Source organism: Castor canadensis, chromosome 5, assembly GCF_047511655.1.
Source record: "Castor canadensis chromosome 5, mCasCan1.hap1v2, whole genome shotgun sequence".
NCBI classification, from domain to species: domain Eukaryota; kingdom Metazoa; phylum Chordata; class Mammalia; order Rodentia; family Castoridae; genus Castor; species Castor canadensis.
In genome coordinates, this window is record NC_133390.1 from 111833068 (window position 1) to 111850870 (window position 17803).

General features: G+C 36.1%; 1 protein-coding gene across 1 annotated transcript in view; it reads right to left on the reverse strand.

The window, feature by feature from the left end:
* Positions 1–1948: 1948 nt before the first annotated feature.
* The window catches only part of Tiparp (TCDD inducible poly(ADP-ribose) polymerase), a 30663-nt gene continuing 14808 nt past the window's right edge, over positions 1949–17803 (reverse strand). The window contains exons 3-6 of the mRNA XM_074073923.1: positions 13587–13755; positions 12147–12307; positions 4661–4939; positions 1949–4001 (exon numbers count right to left, since the gene is read on the reverse strand). Coding sequence (XP_073930024.1) covers positions 3554–4001; positions 4661–4939; positions 12147–12307; positions 13587–13755 — 1057 coding nt within the window. The 3' untranslated portion in view covers positions 1949–3553. The remainder of the gene's footprint in view (positions 4002–4660; positions 4940–12146; positions 12308–13586; positions 13756–17803) is intronic.

Consider the following 17803-nt stretch of genomic DNA (forward strand, 5'->3'; position numbering starts at 1 on the left):
CAGTAGCAAAATGGGAATTATCACAGGAACCCATTAATCCAAGTTAAAGAAGTAAAATGTAATACCACTTATTTTTTACCTTTTTTTAAAACCTTTTTTAGCTTGCTAACCTTAGTTACTTAAGGTTTCTTATAAGGTATCATTGAAAGGTTTCATCAGCATTATTAATTGGTGTTATTTTTATTGCTTAATTCATTCCTTATCTTTTGAGACTTAATTCCTATGTATTATTGTCAGATCACAAATCTTCTAAACTTTAATCTTACATGAATGGAGTGTTTGTGTGTTAGAAATGTTTCATGAACACTTGCTAAATTCTTCAAGCTAATAGAGTGGTGCCCAACCATTTTAAGTACATCAGAATTTCACAGACCTTTATGACAGAATTTAATTGCACTTAAGTACCTAATAATCAAGGAAGTGCAGAATGCCCAAAAGCTACAAGGAATATTCACATTCCACTTTTGTAATGTGCCTACAGTAAGAGTACTTAAATCAATAAACTGGGTGGATGTGTTTTTAAAACTCAACACTGTTCTTTTTATGGACAATGTACCTTTTACTTTGTAAATAAATGCTATTAGTTTTTTGTACAGCATTTTATAAAACATATTGAAACTGTAAGATCTCAAACTTAGAATGTTCCTATCATTTTCTATTTAAAAAACAAACAAACCTGTATCAGGGCTGGGGATGTGGCTCAAGTAGTAGAGCACTTGCCTAACAAGCATAAGGCCCCGAGTTCAAGCCCCAGTCCTTTGTGGGGGGTGGTGGAGGGAGAGGCAAAAAAAGCATATTCAAAGATGAGAAAATAACCATGTGAAATGGCTAAAATTTATCCAAGATTATTGTATATTTACAATAGGAGAGCTCAAGTTATTTAAAAAATATATTAATAGCAACATGAGTGGTGTGAGTTACATTCTAGAAAAGTGCCATGGAGAATGCACTTTGCCTACTGGATTCCAACTAAGGAAAAGTAGGAATATTTTATGGCCATCTTCCTTTCCTTAAAAGAAAGAGAAAAAGCCTCCCTGATTTAAACTGATAGCATGATTGGGTATTGAATATATTTTTTGTTTAGTTATTCTCAGGCCTTGTGAAATAAAAATTCCTTTTTAAAGGTATTTCAGTAATTACTATAACTAATAACTTATTTAAACAAACAGGTAACAAAAGACACAGAGCTGAGGGATCCAGTATCTATAAACTTTGCACACACTAAAAAAATCTTCTGACTATAGGATTTAAATGACACTGGAATTTCTCAAGGACTTTGTAGACTTATTTCCTAGAAATCTTAACCATAATTTAAATGAATAAACTTCAGCCTTCTGAAATGGTATAAACTCTAGTTGTGCTAGTAAAAAGAAAGTTACCAATGCCTTTTAGTATGTTTTTAAATCCCTGAACCATTATAAAAGTTATTGCTCATTCAGAACAATATGCAGCACTATCACAGGAATTTAAGTCATTATACTGAGGGGGGAAAACAGTCAGAGGTGCTCATGTGTACCAGATGACTTTTATTTGGCTGAAATCTTATGGTGCTTGCGAGCCTACCATTCCTTTTATTCCTTCACACAATCGAAGAGGACACCAGTTCATGTTTTTCTCTACAGGTGTTTGCTGGTATTAAGCTTGTTCCTCTTCCCCAAATACTTACTTGCAAAATAAAAATATTCACTCTTCTCTTGTAACTTACAAATAATGTGACTAAATAATGTACTTTCTGTATATTCCCAGAGCAGAAAATGTTAGGCAGCATGATCTGGAAGCTCTGTTCATTCAGTCACCCAATCACACATTTATTCAAAACGAACCAACCAACCAACCAACCAGCCAACCCAGCCGGCCAATCAGCCAACCCAGCCAGCCAACATTTACAGATCATCAACTATGTGGTGAATTCAGCCTTCTTAAATGGAAAACAAAATGAAAGCCAAAGTTTTAAAGAATTACCATAACTTTTATTTTTGCTTAGTTTTATTAAAAAAATAAATATGTCATAAAGCTTTTGTTTCCTTTAGGGAGAGTAAGAGAAACAAGTTTAATAAAATCAAATGAGTAATGGTAAGGTGTTTTTAACTTGAAAAAGGTTGGGAATCACTGCTTTACACGTTGTAATTGAATGAAAGAACAACCGCTACGGTTGCCCGTTTCATGCCAATGGCAGCAAACAACAGGATCAACTAGGGCAAATAAATAACTGTGTGGAAGCCCCGATAAGTGCTTAAACAGACTAATTCACTGAGACGCCAGTATAGCTCTATCTTGCTTTAAACAACACAGAAGTTCCTGAAAAGTTGTGGGTAAATGAAATAACCACAAATATAGTAGGAGCAATTGGTACCTGAAGGAATTCTGTGTGGTGAATTCTTTGTGAACAACTACTTTCACTTTAGTAAATCAAGGTATTTGCTTTGCTTAAGGTGAAGTATACCTAGCTTCTCTCTCTCTGAACTGAGGCAACAGCATATTCACCAGCCTATGCTGCAGCTGGGCCAGTGGCACAATTTCCAAGTTTGTGTTTCTTTCTATTAAGTAAGTAGTGTAAGGTACAGAGTCAGCCAGGAAACCCAGCTGCATCTGGCAAAGCAGGCATAGGGGTGGGTTACCATCTACAACAATCATCTCAACTCAATAAATACTTTTGACAATTTACTTTGTACAGAGCACAGTAATAAACCTTTTCAATTTGGTTGTAGATGTCTTCCTTTCTCTAATACCAGACAGGGGCTAGGTCTGGAACCTCAAAAGAAAGTAATACTTCTAATCCTCGAGACTGGCTATAACCAAATTAGCTGCCCAACTCCTTTGACTACTTCAAACTAAGGTGGATGATAATATAAGAGATTGAGTTTCCCAAGGATGAATCACATTTAGCTAGTTAATGAAAATTTTTGCCAGTAGTAAAAAGGTTTCAAATGGTTTCTTTTTTAACTTCCTCTAAACAGAACTCTGAATTTTAAGGAAAACTCCCAGAACAAAGTCATTGATAGTCTCTGATTGGGCAATGTCCTTCAGTACTGCTGAAAGGAATAAAAATCTTTCCACTTACGAGAATTCCATGAACTTATACTGCCCTAAAGTAGTGATGCTTTGGATTGGTAATAAACATGGTAGTACCAGTTCCATCAATGTCAATAAATAGAACCCTCCTTTTGCTCACAGCCTCTATTTGATATGGCCAAATTTCTACCAAACCCAAGCAACATTTAATTAGTTAGGCTGTTCAGTTTCTTTTTCTTTTCTTTCTTTCTTTTCAAATGCTTCTAATAACATTGCTGCTTATATGTACAAGTGTGAATCTTCAGTTTTTTCCACATCGAGTACACTAACAACAATTAGTAAATAATTAAAGAATAAGTGGTCATTTTAAAACTTCTTTTTCCTTAAAAAAAAAAATTACACTTTCTAGCACTTAAAAAAATGGGTCTGAAAAGTGCCCTATTACTGTCCAATGCTGTTCCCCACCCAGTCCCACCCATTCAAACCTGCAACAAATGCTGGATTGAGTTCATATCAAATAACTTAGCACTACCCAGATTTTTCAAATGGAAACAGTGTTACTGACTTCTTCATATTGGATAACAAAATAAGGATAACTCTGGTCATCATTAAAAATGACAAAAATCTGAGGCTCAAAGAAATTATCCACACAAGAGTCATATAAGTCACTGGTGACACTGCCAGGATTTACTGGCGGGGGCCTTCTCATGCCATGACTGCCCATTGTGTATCTGCCAGTCAGAACTTTGGCTAAAAACATGAAATGGACTCCTTTGGAGGACTTCTTAGAAAAGTTATGAGAGTAGCTTGCCTTCTTTGCAAAATAACTGCCTTGTCCAAACATTGTAGCATGCTTTCCACAGACACGAGGGTCAAAGTTGTGCTTGCAGATTCCATCTACCACATCCTGGGATGTTCCATGAAACAAATGTCTCTCATTTATTATTCTGTCACGGCCAAACATTTTCCTGTTCATATATTCCTTTTTCCTAATGCAAAAAAGTGGATAGGGAATTCAGAAGAAGGAAATATGTATCAATTTAATAAGCATTCTGTTAGTCATAAGCTTCTCTTTATGATTTCAAGGATGATGGAATGTTAACTATTCAAGGGCAAAATGCTTTTGATCAAAGTCCAGATTAAAATCTACATTTATCTTTTTCATTCCAGAAAATCCCTCTTCTTTCCTTCTCCATCAACGAGTCACTTGATTTCTTTTCCATTTCAAACCTAGTTCTCATTTTTACCTTCCTTGAGCCCCTTTGTCTAATTTTTCTAATCTGATTGTTCTTTAGATCTGAGGTTCTTCAAATCTTCACATATTCCCGTTGTGCATTAGTTTGTTTATTGTTTTGAGGAACAGAGAGATTAACAGCAAGGGTTTTGGTGCCAGACTGCCAAATTTTAACACCGTATCTTATTAGCTGCATGACCTATGATAAATTACCAGACTTTTACATTACTGAATTTCATCTCTATATAAATTATAATAATCCTATTTATAGGTCTGTCGTAAGGATTATATGTGATCTAATAAGTGAAAAAACATGAACATAGTAAAGTCTATACAAGAGTTTTTATTTCTGCATTTGACATTAGCTATAAGAAAGGCTCTCTCGAAATTTGCACAAACACTTTTCTGACTCACCTTTTATATTTCTCCCAAAGAAATTGGTTTTGGACTCTCAATATTTGCAAAATTCTATATTTAAATTCAGGTACAGTTTTATGAAAAAGATTGTAAATGATTCGATAACTTTTGTCCTCTGCAGAAACAGGCACTTGAATGAAGTCCTGAGATGGATGCATATAAACCCAAGTTTCAGGGTAAAAGTTTGCAGAGGTGACTCCATCTGGGCAGATTATTTGTGATGAAGAAGTTGCTTCTAGAGGAGGAGGAGCCTGAGTGGGAACCCCACCAAGTGTCCTAAAATGGAGAGGGAACATTAATGCAAACACTCAGAAATAAAAATATCTCACATCATACAGCACTCTATAGCAGTGTCCAATGTTATAATTTATATAGCATTTGTTTAAAACAATAAAAAATTTATTTAAGAAAAAATATCTTAGAGCAAACACTGTCTGAACACAAATAACCTATTATTAGATTCTTTCTGGCCTCTTCCCTGTGGAGAAAACTCTGGAATGTATTGCTGCAAGGCAAACAAGCAAGAGCCTATTTATAAATATCTTTAGTTTTGAATCCTCTTGAGTCCTCTTTTGCCTATATGGTTAACTCTGTTTCAAGAGAACAATGATAATTTATAAGCTTTCTTCAAACTTTACTGACATTAAGCAAAAAAGATATCACTAAAGGCTGTGTGGGAAGGGAAACAAAGAAGACAGGTGGTGAAAAGGGAGTTTATATGGGAAAAATTAAAAAGCTTACTTTTGCTTCTGCATAAAAAGAAATAAAAGCCAGGCACTGGTGGCTCACGCCTATAATCCTAGCTACTCAGGAGGCAGAGATCAGGAGGATCGCAGTTCAAAGCCAGCCCAGGCAAGTCATCCGAGAGACCTAATCTCAGAAATACCCAACACAAAAAAGGGCTGCCAAGTGGCTCAAGTGGTAGAGCACCTGCCTCACAAGCGTGAGGCCCTAAGTTCAAACCCAATACCGCCCCTCACCCCAAAGAAACCAAAATCACAAAGCAGGCATTGAATGCTGACAAATATTTGATATTTCCTTTACTTTCCAAGATCAAAAATAATAACACCACCAATACTACTCAAATTTTATAGCTTTGGATGTGATTAAGATAGTTAAGGGTGGGGGTAGGCTTAATAACAAACCACTTGCCTAGCATGCACAAGGCCCTGGGGTTCAATCCAGCATCACAAAAAAAAAAAAAAGTTACATGCAAATGAACATTCATCACTGAACCTTTAAATCCAGGTTACTGCTTTGAAGGATGGGTTTACATAAGCAGCTTCTTATTACTTGTTCCTGCCTGACTAGATGTTTAAATTTGAATCGTTTTTTTTTTTTTTTTTTTTTGCCGTTTTCAGAACAGAAAAAAGGGAAGAAGCAGAAAGTAAGGAAATCTTGACCCTGAGACCTAGTTTTAGGGCCAGGGTACTGTAATACTCATCAGTATACACTGGTCACAAGGAAGCAATTATGTCTGCCAAAATGGATTAGGAAATTGCAATTTTCAAAAGAGCCTTGTGACACAGAGGTTACAACTGTGTGTGAACATGCATCTAATCTCCGAAGAGTCCTACCTTTCCCTTGTCATAGTCACTTAATATTCTGCACATACTATGAAGAAACAGGTCTTTTGTGTATAGAATTACTGTCACAGTAACTTTGCACACATAACCTTATCTCAGCCAGGCAAGTGCCCTACTTCTTCAGCCATGCCTGTCGCCTTTTCCACTTGAGTTATTTTTCACATAGGGTCGCATGCTTTTTGCGAGGGCTGGCTTCAGACTGAAAACCTCCTACCTATGTCTTCCATGTAGCTAGGATTCTATAGATGTGCACTACCACACCTGGCTTATTCTTTGAGACAGGGTCTCCCCTATTTATTTATTTATTTATTTAGGCCTGGCCTCAAAATGCAATCCTCCTGGGATTATAGACAAAGAGCAACCGTGGCTGGCCTTTATCCCTACTTTTCAAATAAAGAAACTGAGGTTCAGAGAGGTTAAATAATTTGTATAGCTGACAAATAGCAGAGACATTTTTGAATCCAGATCCATGGAGATAGTTTCTAACCTCTTCTTGTTCTGTGAATTTCACAATTCATATTTAGGAAAAATCTTAAAAGGTTAGAAAGTGATAGATGGAATACTAAGCTCCAATCTGGTTTGCCTGACTCTTACTACTACTACTACATCACAGTCTTTTTACTTTTAAGAGAAGTCTTAATAAGAGCTAAAAGTGGCCATGCACAGTGGCTCAGGCCTATAATCCCAGCTATTCAGTAGGTGGAGACTGGGAGGATTAAAGGCCTGAGGCCAACCTGGGCAGAAAGTTAGAGAAACCTCATATCAATCAATAAGCCAGGAGTGGTAGAGTACACCTGTGTTCCCAGCTATGCAGGAGGTCATAGGTAGGTCATAGGTTCCTAGGCTAGTCTCAGGCAAATATATAAAACCCTACTTAAACAAACAAACATGTCTCTAATCCTAATCCTAGCTCTCAGGAGGCTGACGCAGGATGATCAAGGGCTACACAGCAGGACCCTGTCTCAAAACAACCAAAAAAGGAAAAAGAAGCTAAAATCCACTGCCTTCTTCAGTCCCCACCAGGTGTCTGAAATGCAGAGGTGGACCTAAAGTGGGGCTGGGTTCTCCAATCTTCAGGACAGAAGACACTGTTCTTCTTCTCCAGTTAATTTTTCAGAGCCCTGAGAGATTCTGTTGGAGCCTTAGTACAGATCCATTTTTCTGAAGAGAGGCCCCATTGTTTTAATCACATTCTCAAAGGTCTGTAGCTCCTTAAGGAGCCATTACTATTCAGAAGGAATGGCAGGAAAGCACTCAATATACACCTTTTACTTTTAGCTCCTCCCTTAAAAAGCGTAAGTCCTAGCCCACATGGTTTTCCGTTATTATCAGGGGCTGAAACTACCAACAAAGGTTTCTAGTTTGAGGAAGGAAGGCTAGGATTCATCTTGGACAAACATTCTGCCCAAGACAGGTTTTAGACCATCTTAGCCTGTATTGAAAACCTGGCACTGACAACATAAGAGACTCTGGTCCTTTTCCTCCAGCTAGTGCTCCTGCATAAGAATAGATTCCATAAAACTGAGAACTTCAAATACATGTTTTTCTCTTTTTTTTCTTTTTGGGGGTGGTGGTGGTATATAGAGAGATCTGTTATTTACTCACATGTAGTTAAAGATGAGCCTGGGTAAATAAATCCTATACATCCTAAGATGCTAAATTAAAATATCTATCTATGTAGACAGACCAACAGACAAGACATCATTCATTCCCACACATAGATGCTGACTTTTACCAAGACATCCTAACTACTGGACTAAAACACATATGCAAATAGACATGGACTTCTACACTCTAGTTGTCAAGGATTTAAAATATATATAAACCAGGTGCTGGTAGCTCACACCTGTTATCCTAGCTACTTGAGAGGTGGGGCTCAAGAGGATCATGGTTCCAGGCCAGTTTGGGCAAAAAAGTTTGGAAAACCCCATATCTCAATGGAAAAAAGCTGGGTGTGGTGGCATGCACCTGTGGGAAATGTAAAATAGGAGGATTGTAGTCCAGGCTAGCCTGGGTGAAAAATGAGATCTCAAAAATAACCAAAGGAAAAAAAAGTTGGAGGTGTGGCTCAAATGGTGGAATGCCTGCCTAATAAGCGTGAAGTCTTGAGTTCAAACCCCAGTTAGACCACACACACACAAAAAAGTGTATGTGTATACACATACATGTATATGTATATGTATATTCCAAGCAAAGTTACAAATGTGCCTTTATTTTTTGAGAACGCTGAATTTGTATGCAGCTTGTAATATTCCAGTTACATATGTCATGCTTCATAGTGCTATCCCAGCCTTCTCTATAGAGGCGAAGTTGAAGGGTATCAAGCTTGTAATCAAGTAACACTGAAGAATGGGTTTTCAGATTCCATGGTCACTCTCCATCCTCCCTTTACCTTTCCTGCCTTTTACCATTTTGAAAGATATTTCATAAAGAAAGCTACAGTAATGACATAAGAATTAGCTCATTTTATCCTTTTTGGAGAGGAGTCAAAGAAACTGTGTTAGGCCTTCTTATGACCATGAGGAGATTGTATGGGATAGGCATCCTTTCACCTATGATGAGTAGACACCCAAACCCCTAAATCTGATTTGTTTGCTTATGCAACCTCAGTTCAAGTAGTCTAAGAATATTAAAGAACCACTTCTTTTTTTATCAGCAATAGGAAAAACCTTATAAAAACAGCTGAATTTGCAGGAAATTCATGACTTAGGTAAGTCTCCACCCATCCCCCATCCCGATTCTCAGATATCTCCAATTCCCTGACAATTGTGGCCTCTTTTACACCTATGCTTTTCTTTGATTCTTTGCATTCACTTAAATGCAAAAACAAAACAAAACAAAACTTTCTCTCTGGCTAATATCATGGTCTCTGATATCTGCTTTTTGGAAGTAGTTCCTCCCAACTAGGGCAGTCCTACAGCCCCAGACTAGAGGGCAGATAAGATTGCTGCATTTTCCCACTCCACCCTGGTGAACTTGCCGTTTCTCTGCTCTTTTCTTGTTTTCTGTCCAATCTCTTCGATTTGCTGATCTCTTTGATTATCACTGTTTCAGAGGGGAAGACTGAAATAGGAAATTTTAACTGGATGTAGTGGTGCACATCTGTAATCTCAGTTATTTGGGAGGCAGAGGCAGGAGGGAGTTCTGGGACAGCCTGGATGGACAAAGGTAGCAGGAGACCCTATCTCAAGAAAAAAATAAAAATAAGAGGTCTAGGAGTGTAGCTCAAGTGCCAGAGCACTTATCTAACATGTGTGAGGCCCTAGGTTCAATCCCCAGTACCACTCCCCTACAAAAAGAAATCTTAAAAGGAAAGAGGGAGTAATTTTTTGGTTCTCTTGTAACCCTATATTGTAAATAGAGTAATGCCATTATTTGTGGCATTAATTTTACCACTGATTATTTTTATAGTTCACATTTTTACAAAACAAGCCTAAGTTAATGCAAATCAAAACACTGAGATTCGAAGCCACCACGGAAATCAGTATCCGTGATACTGATGGGGAGAGGGTGGCATAGACCTGGAGATTGAACTCAGGGTGTTGTGCTTGCTCAGCAAGCAATCTACTACTGGAGCCATATCCCTAGTTTGAGGTTTCTCAAAAAGTAAAAACGGAACTACCATATGATCCTGTTATACCACTCTTGGGGGCGTAAACTAGAATATAAGTCATAATAAAATAGAAATACTTGCACACTCATGCTTATTGCAGCACTATTCACAATAACCAAGTTATGGGATCAGCTAGGTGCCCATCAATTGATGAATGGATAAAAAAAATGTGGTTATATATACACTATGGAGTATTAACCAGTCATAAAAAGAATGAAATTATGCATTTGTAGAAAACAGATGGAACTGGAAATCATCATGTTTTGGGTTTTTTGTTGTTGTTTTTGCAGTACTGGGGATCGAACCCAGGGCCTTGGGCACGCTAGGCAAACACTAAACCACTGAGCTACATCTCCAGCTCTGGAAACCACCATGTTAAGCAAAATAAGTCAGACTCAGACAAATATTGCATGTTTTCTCTCATACATAGAATCTAGATCTAAAAACAAAAACAAAAAGACATGAACATAAAAGGGGGCCTATTTAAGAGGATACGATGGGAGGAATAAAAGAGAAAGTAAAGGGGACAGCTTTGATCAAAGTAACACTGTATACATGTATTAAAAATTCATAATAAAATTCATTTCTAAAAATTTGCAGACTAGGATGTAGCTTAGTGGATAGAGTGCTTGCCTAACATGTGTGAGGCCTGAGGTTCAACTCTCAGCACCAAAAAAAGAGAAAAAAAAAAAAGAATAAAAAAAATTGCAAGAAAGTTAAAAAGTTGGGGCCCTGGGGGAAGGAGGATAAGAAAAAGTATTAGAGAAAGTATGATTAAAGTACATTATATGCATATATGATGGAAATATCACAATGAAACCCCTTTCTTTGTACAATTAATACTCTAATAAAAAAAAAACAAAAAAAGAGAGTATCTTATAATTGTTTTAGGATTGAGGCAAATTATTTTCACATTTATTAAAACTTCCCCAATAATGCAGACTTGAATGAGCATTCTTATCCTAACACAGAAGCTACATCTTGCTTGATTGGCTCAGCATGCCAAGCTGCTGGTTTCACTAATGAGTTCTACTGTCTCACCAGGAGGACAGTATGTTCCTAACTACTGGACACTAGCCACAGCTGTGCTAGTGAAATCCCAGAAATGGCATTTTTGTTAGTTCCAATTAAAAAAACAAAACTACAAGGTAAAACTTTTCCCATTTGGACTTGAAAGAAGCACACACTTAACTCAAGCCACTATCTATTTCTAAAAATTGGCCTTATTACAAATTTCTTTGGAGTACTGATTATTTCGGGGATTATTTGTATTCTGTTTTTAAAGTTCTCCTTACAACCCCAGAATTAGACTCATTAAGATTCTATCAAAATGATTTGGGGAGAAGACAAGTTTAGGTTTGAAATACACATACTAGGAATATAAAATCAGCACCTTCACCTCAAAGATCAGTAGAAAGAGATCAACCAATATTATTTAGATACCCAAGTTCATAAAACCAAGTAAACTTAGTATCATTTTCAAAATTAAGCTCTAAAATGGCATATATGAAATACATAACTTTCCTAGTGATATTAATTTTCAAAGATAGCCTTACTAATGGGAACATGCCCTATCTTTCAATATCTATGAAGATGTGCCAGTGGGTCATTTGGGGAGGGAAGGAAAAAGTGGCACTTGGGAAAATGGAAAAGCTCACTTGCAATTGAGAAGACTGAGTTTAGCCTTACTCTTTTATTAAAAAACTGTATTCTTAGGAAATATGGCAGAAAACTTTAGTGAGTAGCACAAGAAGATATGCCTTACTTAACCAGTCAGAATGTAAATTATTTGAAAAGTAATTTTTTTTTTCCAATTCATATCACTCAAGGAAGAACAAACATAGAACATTGCCTTGTAGGACTCTACTCAATCGCCCTGGCAGTTTATCTGGGCTGGAAAGTGGTCTTACAACACAGAAAGATGTCATCTTCAAAGTAGATCATCATGGAAAGGAAAACTCAATCTTCCATGAAGGAAGCAAAGGTAAACTCTGTGTCATCGTTCCAAACATAATTACTTTTAGTTGTGGAAAAATGAGAACTCTATTCTGCTTTTCAGTTAAAAATTTCCAGTAGGATACTTGCTTTTTTAGTGTTGGGTTAACTATAGATTACCTGAACTAGATTTATTGGAGAATTAAATCCAAAGAATAATGCAGAATTTCACATTCTGGTGGTAATAACCAAGACTGTTTCCAAAATTTAAAATCTTTTTCTCTTCATCATTCAGTAGTGCATATACACAGAATAGGAGGAAAGATAAGAGTTTGCACTGGACACTTACTGTAAATATGGAAGCAGTATAAAACAAGAACGGAAAAGAGGTCTCCTTTTAATTTCTCTTCTGAAGAATGAGTTGTGAAGGATGTAGTGGTTGTTCCACATCATAAATCGGACCTCTTTCAGACCCCGAGAGTTGGCTTCTTCAATTAATCGAATAACAGACTATGCAGTAGAAAACAGAGGAGAAAAAAATCAAGTTTCATAATCACTATGAAATATGATGATGTAACTAAAGGCAAAAAAACAGTTTACCTTATTGCTAACATCAAAGGAATCCCAATAAAATCAGTAACTCAAACCTCAAAAGTAATTCTTTTTTTATGCAGGATTCCTCTCACCCTAAGATGCAGAATGGTAAGATGCTCCCTGTTCAGAAGGCTATGTTATGAAACATGTGAGGCCTAGGGAATGATTTTACTCCATTTCCAACCATGACAGTATCCTAAAGACTTCTTTGGTCTATATTCCTTAAGGGAACTTTCATAAAGGGAATTAAAAATAACAATGTACAAAGTTAAAAATAAACAAGTCCCCAACCTGAGAAACCTGAGAGGAAAAACACAGGGATAACCCAAGTATTCTAAGAGTACATTTTAAAGGGCTTCTTTCTGTCTAAAGATAGACACTTCAAAGAGAAAGTCAGAAATTTTTAGTTTGATTTGTGTTTTATAGCAGTTAACATATTGTTAACAGTCATGCTGTTCTGCTAATGTCTTTTAAAAAAATACTGAAAGGAAGGTAAATAAATCAGTTCTCCCTTTTTATAGTGGTGGAAATGAATTTAATGAAACTGAAGAAAGCAGATCATTAGAATGTGAAATTAATCTCTAAAATCCATTTCAGGGTGTTTAACCTGACTCAGGATTGCCATTCTACAGCGAAGTAAATTACCATCACTTTAAAAGCTTGTTTTGTAATAGTGAGCTCACACTAAGGTTGCCTGTGCATATAGGACAAAATTCGAAATAAATGATTTGCCTAAACATAGCTTAATAAACATTTTCAAGTATATCTTCCAGAGACCTGAGAGTGACTGTTTCCATTATGTGTCTAAAAATGGTAAGTATAATGATCCAATCTCCACAAGCCCAGGAGGCAGACATAGCCAAGTTAGAAGTTCTCATCTCATTAAAATTAATCCAAAGATGGCACCACGTTGAAGTACTTTATCTCTGTAGTATAAGATTTTGGGGAAAGAACTTTAGTCCTCTGATAATAGTGATACTCAATTTATGCATTTTAGATGAATGGAAATACATTTTCAGAAAAATGGAGAAAAGTTTTACCTTTATCAGCAAGACTCAATAATTTCACATCCTTAAGCTCTTTGATTATAATTCTGCCTAGTCATTGTTGGAGAGGAAGAATGAAAGAACAAAGAAAGACAGAAAAAAAAAATTAAAGGTAGTTTAAAAAGAAAAAAAAAAGAACATGTAAATACCTCAGGATACTCTCTCCATCCAAAGTGGTCTCTACAGAAGAATTTCCAAACTGTGTTGTAAACAGAGTTGACATTACTAGAGGGTGGTGTGGACAGCCTTCGTAGTTGGTCAAATTCAGTTGTTTCATATGCAGTCATGGCATTCAAATCTGCCCAAAATTCTTGTCCTCTAAAAAGACCCAAGAAAAAAACTGCTAAATAAAAATACCTAAACATTTCACTAGACATAAAAAATACCTATCTAGTAGTATAGTTGTAGAAGTTTCAAAACTTGTCTTAGTTACAGTAAATGGGGCCCTATTGGTTATTCCCTCAGCATCCATTCCTGACATGCCCAAAATTTCCAACATGGAGTTACAGAATAGATATAAACTCCATACATACCTGGTCTAAACCAATCAACATAATCCTACCTTCCTCTCACCAATAGGAAGAGCCAAATACCTTGGCATCAGCCAATCAGGGAGCAAGCCCGAGGATAAAGCTGATACAGAAAACAGAGAAACAAAATAAATCACTATTGAAACTTGCCCCAGCCAACATGCTTTTTTCCAGAGGCATGAGGTTATGGGCTAATACAGAAATATACAACATTGTCTGCTGAAAAGACAAGAAAACACAAGAGAAAAATAAAATGACCCCAAATGACGCCAGTAATGCTAATCCAACCAGTATCAATATTATTTTTTATCCTGTGAGTGGAAAAAATGTTGACTAAACGTGAAGAGAAAAACAGTATTATGAAGGTTAGCTATGAGAGTGTTTTTGTCATTTGTTATTTGGTCTACTGCTGCCGAATCAGCCTTTTACAAACATTTCCACATTGCTGGGAAGAAAAGTCCCACTATATGAATCAGACTCATTTACACTATTAATTTATAAAGGATGGTCCAAATAAAACGTTTGTTTTATTTTTACTGCAGTCCAAGGCCAACCAGGGGAAAAAACAGGAGCTCCTATTAGAAAAATACTTAAAAATGCAAAAGGGGCTGGGGCGTGGCTGAAGTGGCACTTGCTTAGCAAATTCAAGGCCCTGAGTTCCAAACCACAGGATAGCCAAAATAAGTAAATAAAAATAAAAATTAACGTCATAGATACTAGTAACTAAGTTCCTTAATACCTTCCTTCATATTCTCCCTTCTCTCACTGCAGATTTCTTAAATGGAGGTGTCTAAAACATGGAATACTCTAATCCAGTTGGGCTTCAAAACAACTGATACATGTGAAATGACAGATTTTAACTTATTCCCTTGTTGTAAAATAGGATTTTTGAAAAGAATATGAATTTGTACCTATTTGTTTTGTTGGTTGGTTCAACATTTTCCAAACTCTGCTCTTGGTACATTTGTTTTAAGAATTCATTATAATAGGTATTCTGTGCAGAAAAAAAACTGTGGTAATGCATGGTAAAATGTTTGAAAAAATACTTGGTACAACAGTTAAACAATTTGCTTACCAGTAGCCTCTCCTTACTTCCTTTATTATGCTAAGGAAGTATCACAGTAAGGGTTAAAATGTGTACTTCCAAACCATTGATAATGCTCTCCCTTTCCCTCACAAATACCAATTAATATCTCTCAATATACCCCTGACAAAGGAAAATACACTCTTGTCAAAGAATATCTACTCACCTTCCATTCTGATGTTCATAATTTGTGAATCAGGTTCTACTCCTTAAAAAAAATTCAAACTAACTGATGGGGCCAAAAAAGTACATAGCTTGCAAAAAGCAGTATGTTCATTTAAAAATTCCCAAAGATCTCCAAAAACATCACATTTCTTGCTTAGAAAGGGTACTAACTAGGATGTGGTCTTAAAAACAACATATAATTTTAATTAAGCGTGAAATGGAAATAAGACAATAAAACATAGTTTAAAATCACATCTAGAAAAAGAAGTCTTGAATAGGGAGATTATTACAGAAAAGGGGACAGGGGAAAGGGAGGGTAAGGGTGTGATCAAAGGGTATGCATATGTGAAAAGGCACAATGAAGCTCATTATTCTGTAGAGTTAACAGGCACAAATTTTTTAAGGGAAGAAATCACATTGGACACTATTTTGTTTAAAATGATTCCCGGCACACAGTAATACTTAATTTAAAAGGAAAACTGTTTCTGGAAAATTAAAAAAAACAAAACAAAACAAAAAAACTACCTGAAAGCTGGAATATCGAGCCTAAATTAAACTTCATATCAAGTTACCTTACATAATTTTCAGAGAACGTGATGCTACATTGAAAAAAAAAAAGAAACCATTTCAAGTTTCTAAACATATTTTCCCCCTTAAGCTCATTTTCTAGCAACTGTTCCCAATCATGAGTTAACAAATCCTCAGTATTTCCTTCAAGGAGCAGTCACTTCGTAAACATACATTAAAAAAAAAAAAAAAAAAAAAAAAGCCAGTGCTTTTTGCTACTTAAGTGTCAGATTTTATTCTGGAGATCACTCTAGTAATTTCTGCATAAGCCTGTATTACTAAAACCTCACAAACAATGATTTGCATGAGAAAAACATCTACAAATGCAGCTTTTGCTGCATTCTCTGTGCATTTCAGTCTTTTGGGCATTATGAAATTTCTATGACAAATCCTAATATACTACCATCAACTGTCCTTTGGATTGAAGTATTAGTGTTTTAGCTGTATTTGATTTTCAGTATTTCTAGACTTGAAGAGATAAAGTAACAAATTTGAAAAACATTATCTTTTTATAAGATTAATTTTAGCACCTGCTCTCCTTAAACAGGGAATGTTTTTTAACAAAAAAATCCAAAATCTTGGCTTTAAAAATCCAAAGCCAAGAGTTTTTTTCTCCACAGTCATCACTATAAACGTGTGCAACACAGTTGCTGAATGTTCAACATCCACCACTCTTCTTTATCAAACCATTGTTTCCTATTATCAGAAAGCAGTTATGAGTCAACTATGTGTGGTAATAAATGGTGGGCTGAATTAGGCAATAATACAAAGAATTAAACAGATGTAGTCTGTTTTCCAGGGGCTTCAAGAGAGAAACTAGTGACAATGTAAAACCAAAGAAGGAGAGCATACATCTGCTTATCTAAATTCATCAGTGGCAAATACATTCAGGGGAACAAGAAGACAAAGAATAGACATGCAACATTATGGGAAAGAAAGTGGTTACTGGTGTCCAGGAATGGATAAAGATCAGAATAAAGGCTTTCTTTATCAATCTAAGATAGTTCTGTGTAAGAAGAATTTTAGGAGCAGTTTAAATATTATGAAACATTGATTGTCAGTGAAGGGGCTGTATGGAAGAAGAAGCATTTCACTTCTTGGAACAAGGAAGAAATTCATACAGTTGGATTAGGAGACCTTCCAAACAGGGTACACAAAAGATGGGGAAATGTATACTAGGGTATAACAGGCAATGAGGTATGAGGTGTCAGTCCATAAACTAAGGAAGTCAGTCTAGGATCTTAAGAGCCTTAAGGTACAAGAGTGGGAAAGTAGATAAAGGATCAAAGTAGTAAATAAAAGTAGCATGTGTGAAAACTGAGCAAGAGCAACAGTGCTTTGGGGGGGTAAGGGAGTGTCACTGTAAAAGCAGGGTACAATAATCCTGGTGGATGAGATCTGGCCTAAATGCATCCCTACAGACGGCCGGAAATGAGTATGGGAAATAGCCACCATGTAGTAGGATTTAGCTTTTGCTAAATAGATCATGTGATTAAATCAATCAGTGTTGTTTTACCAAAGGTATAGTCCTAACATACATAGAGGGGGAGAAAAAACAGGAACAGGTTGCAGAGTTTTGGTATGAGGGAAAGAATGGAGTTTGGAATTACTGAAATATTAACAATTGTGTTTTCATATGCTTTGCCAACAAACATACCACCACATATACCACAATGGGAATCCACATACAAAACTAATTTAAAATTCTGAAAAGGACACCCATTCTCATAACTTAGATGCTTTTTAACAATGGTTCTCTCATTCAATAAATATCTCCATATACTAATTAAGCCAACAATTTCCAACATATGTTACCAATGCATAGTGGACCCATACACACTAAATCAGAAAGTATGCCCCACACATTTCGTCCATATACATTTCCGATACTAAACAGGAAGTAAAAAGAGCCCATAACATGAATAATATTTGAGTCCAAATATTATTGGACTCAAAACCAATAAACAGGTGTTGGATGAAACAGAAATTAGTAAGTACACCATTCTTGATCCAATGTATA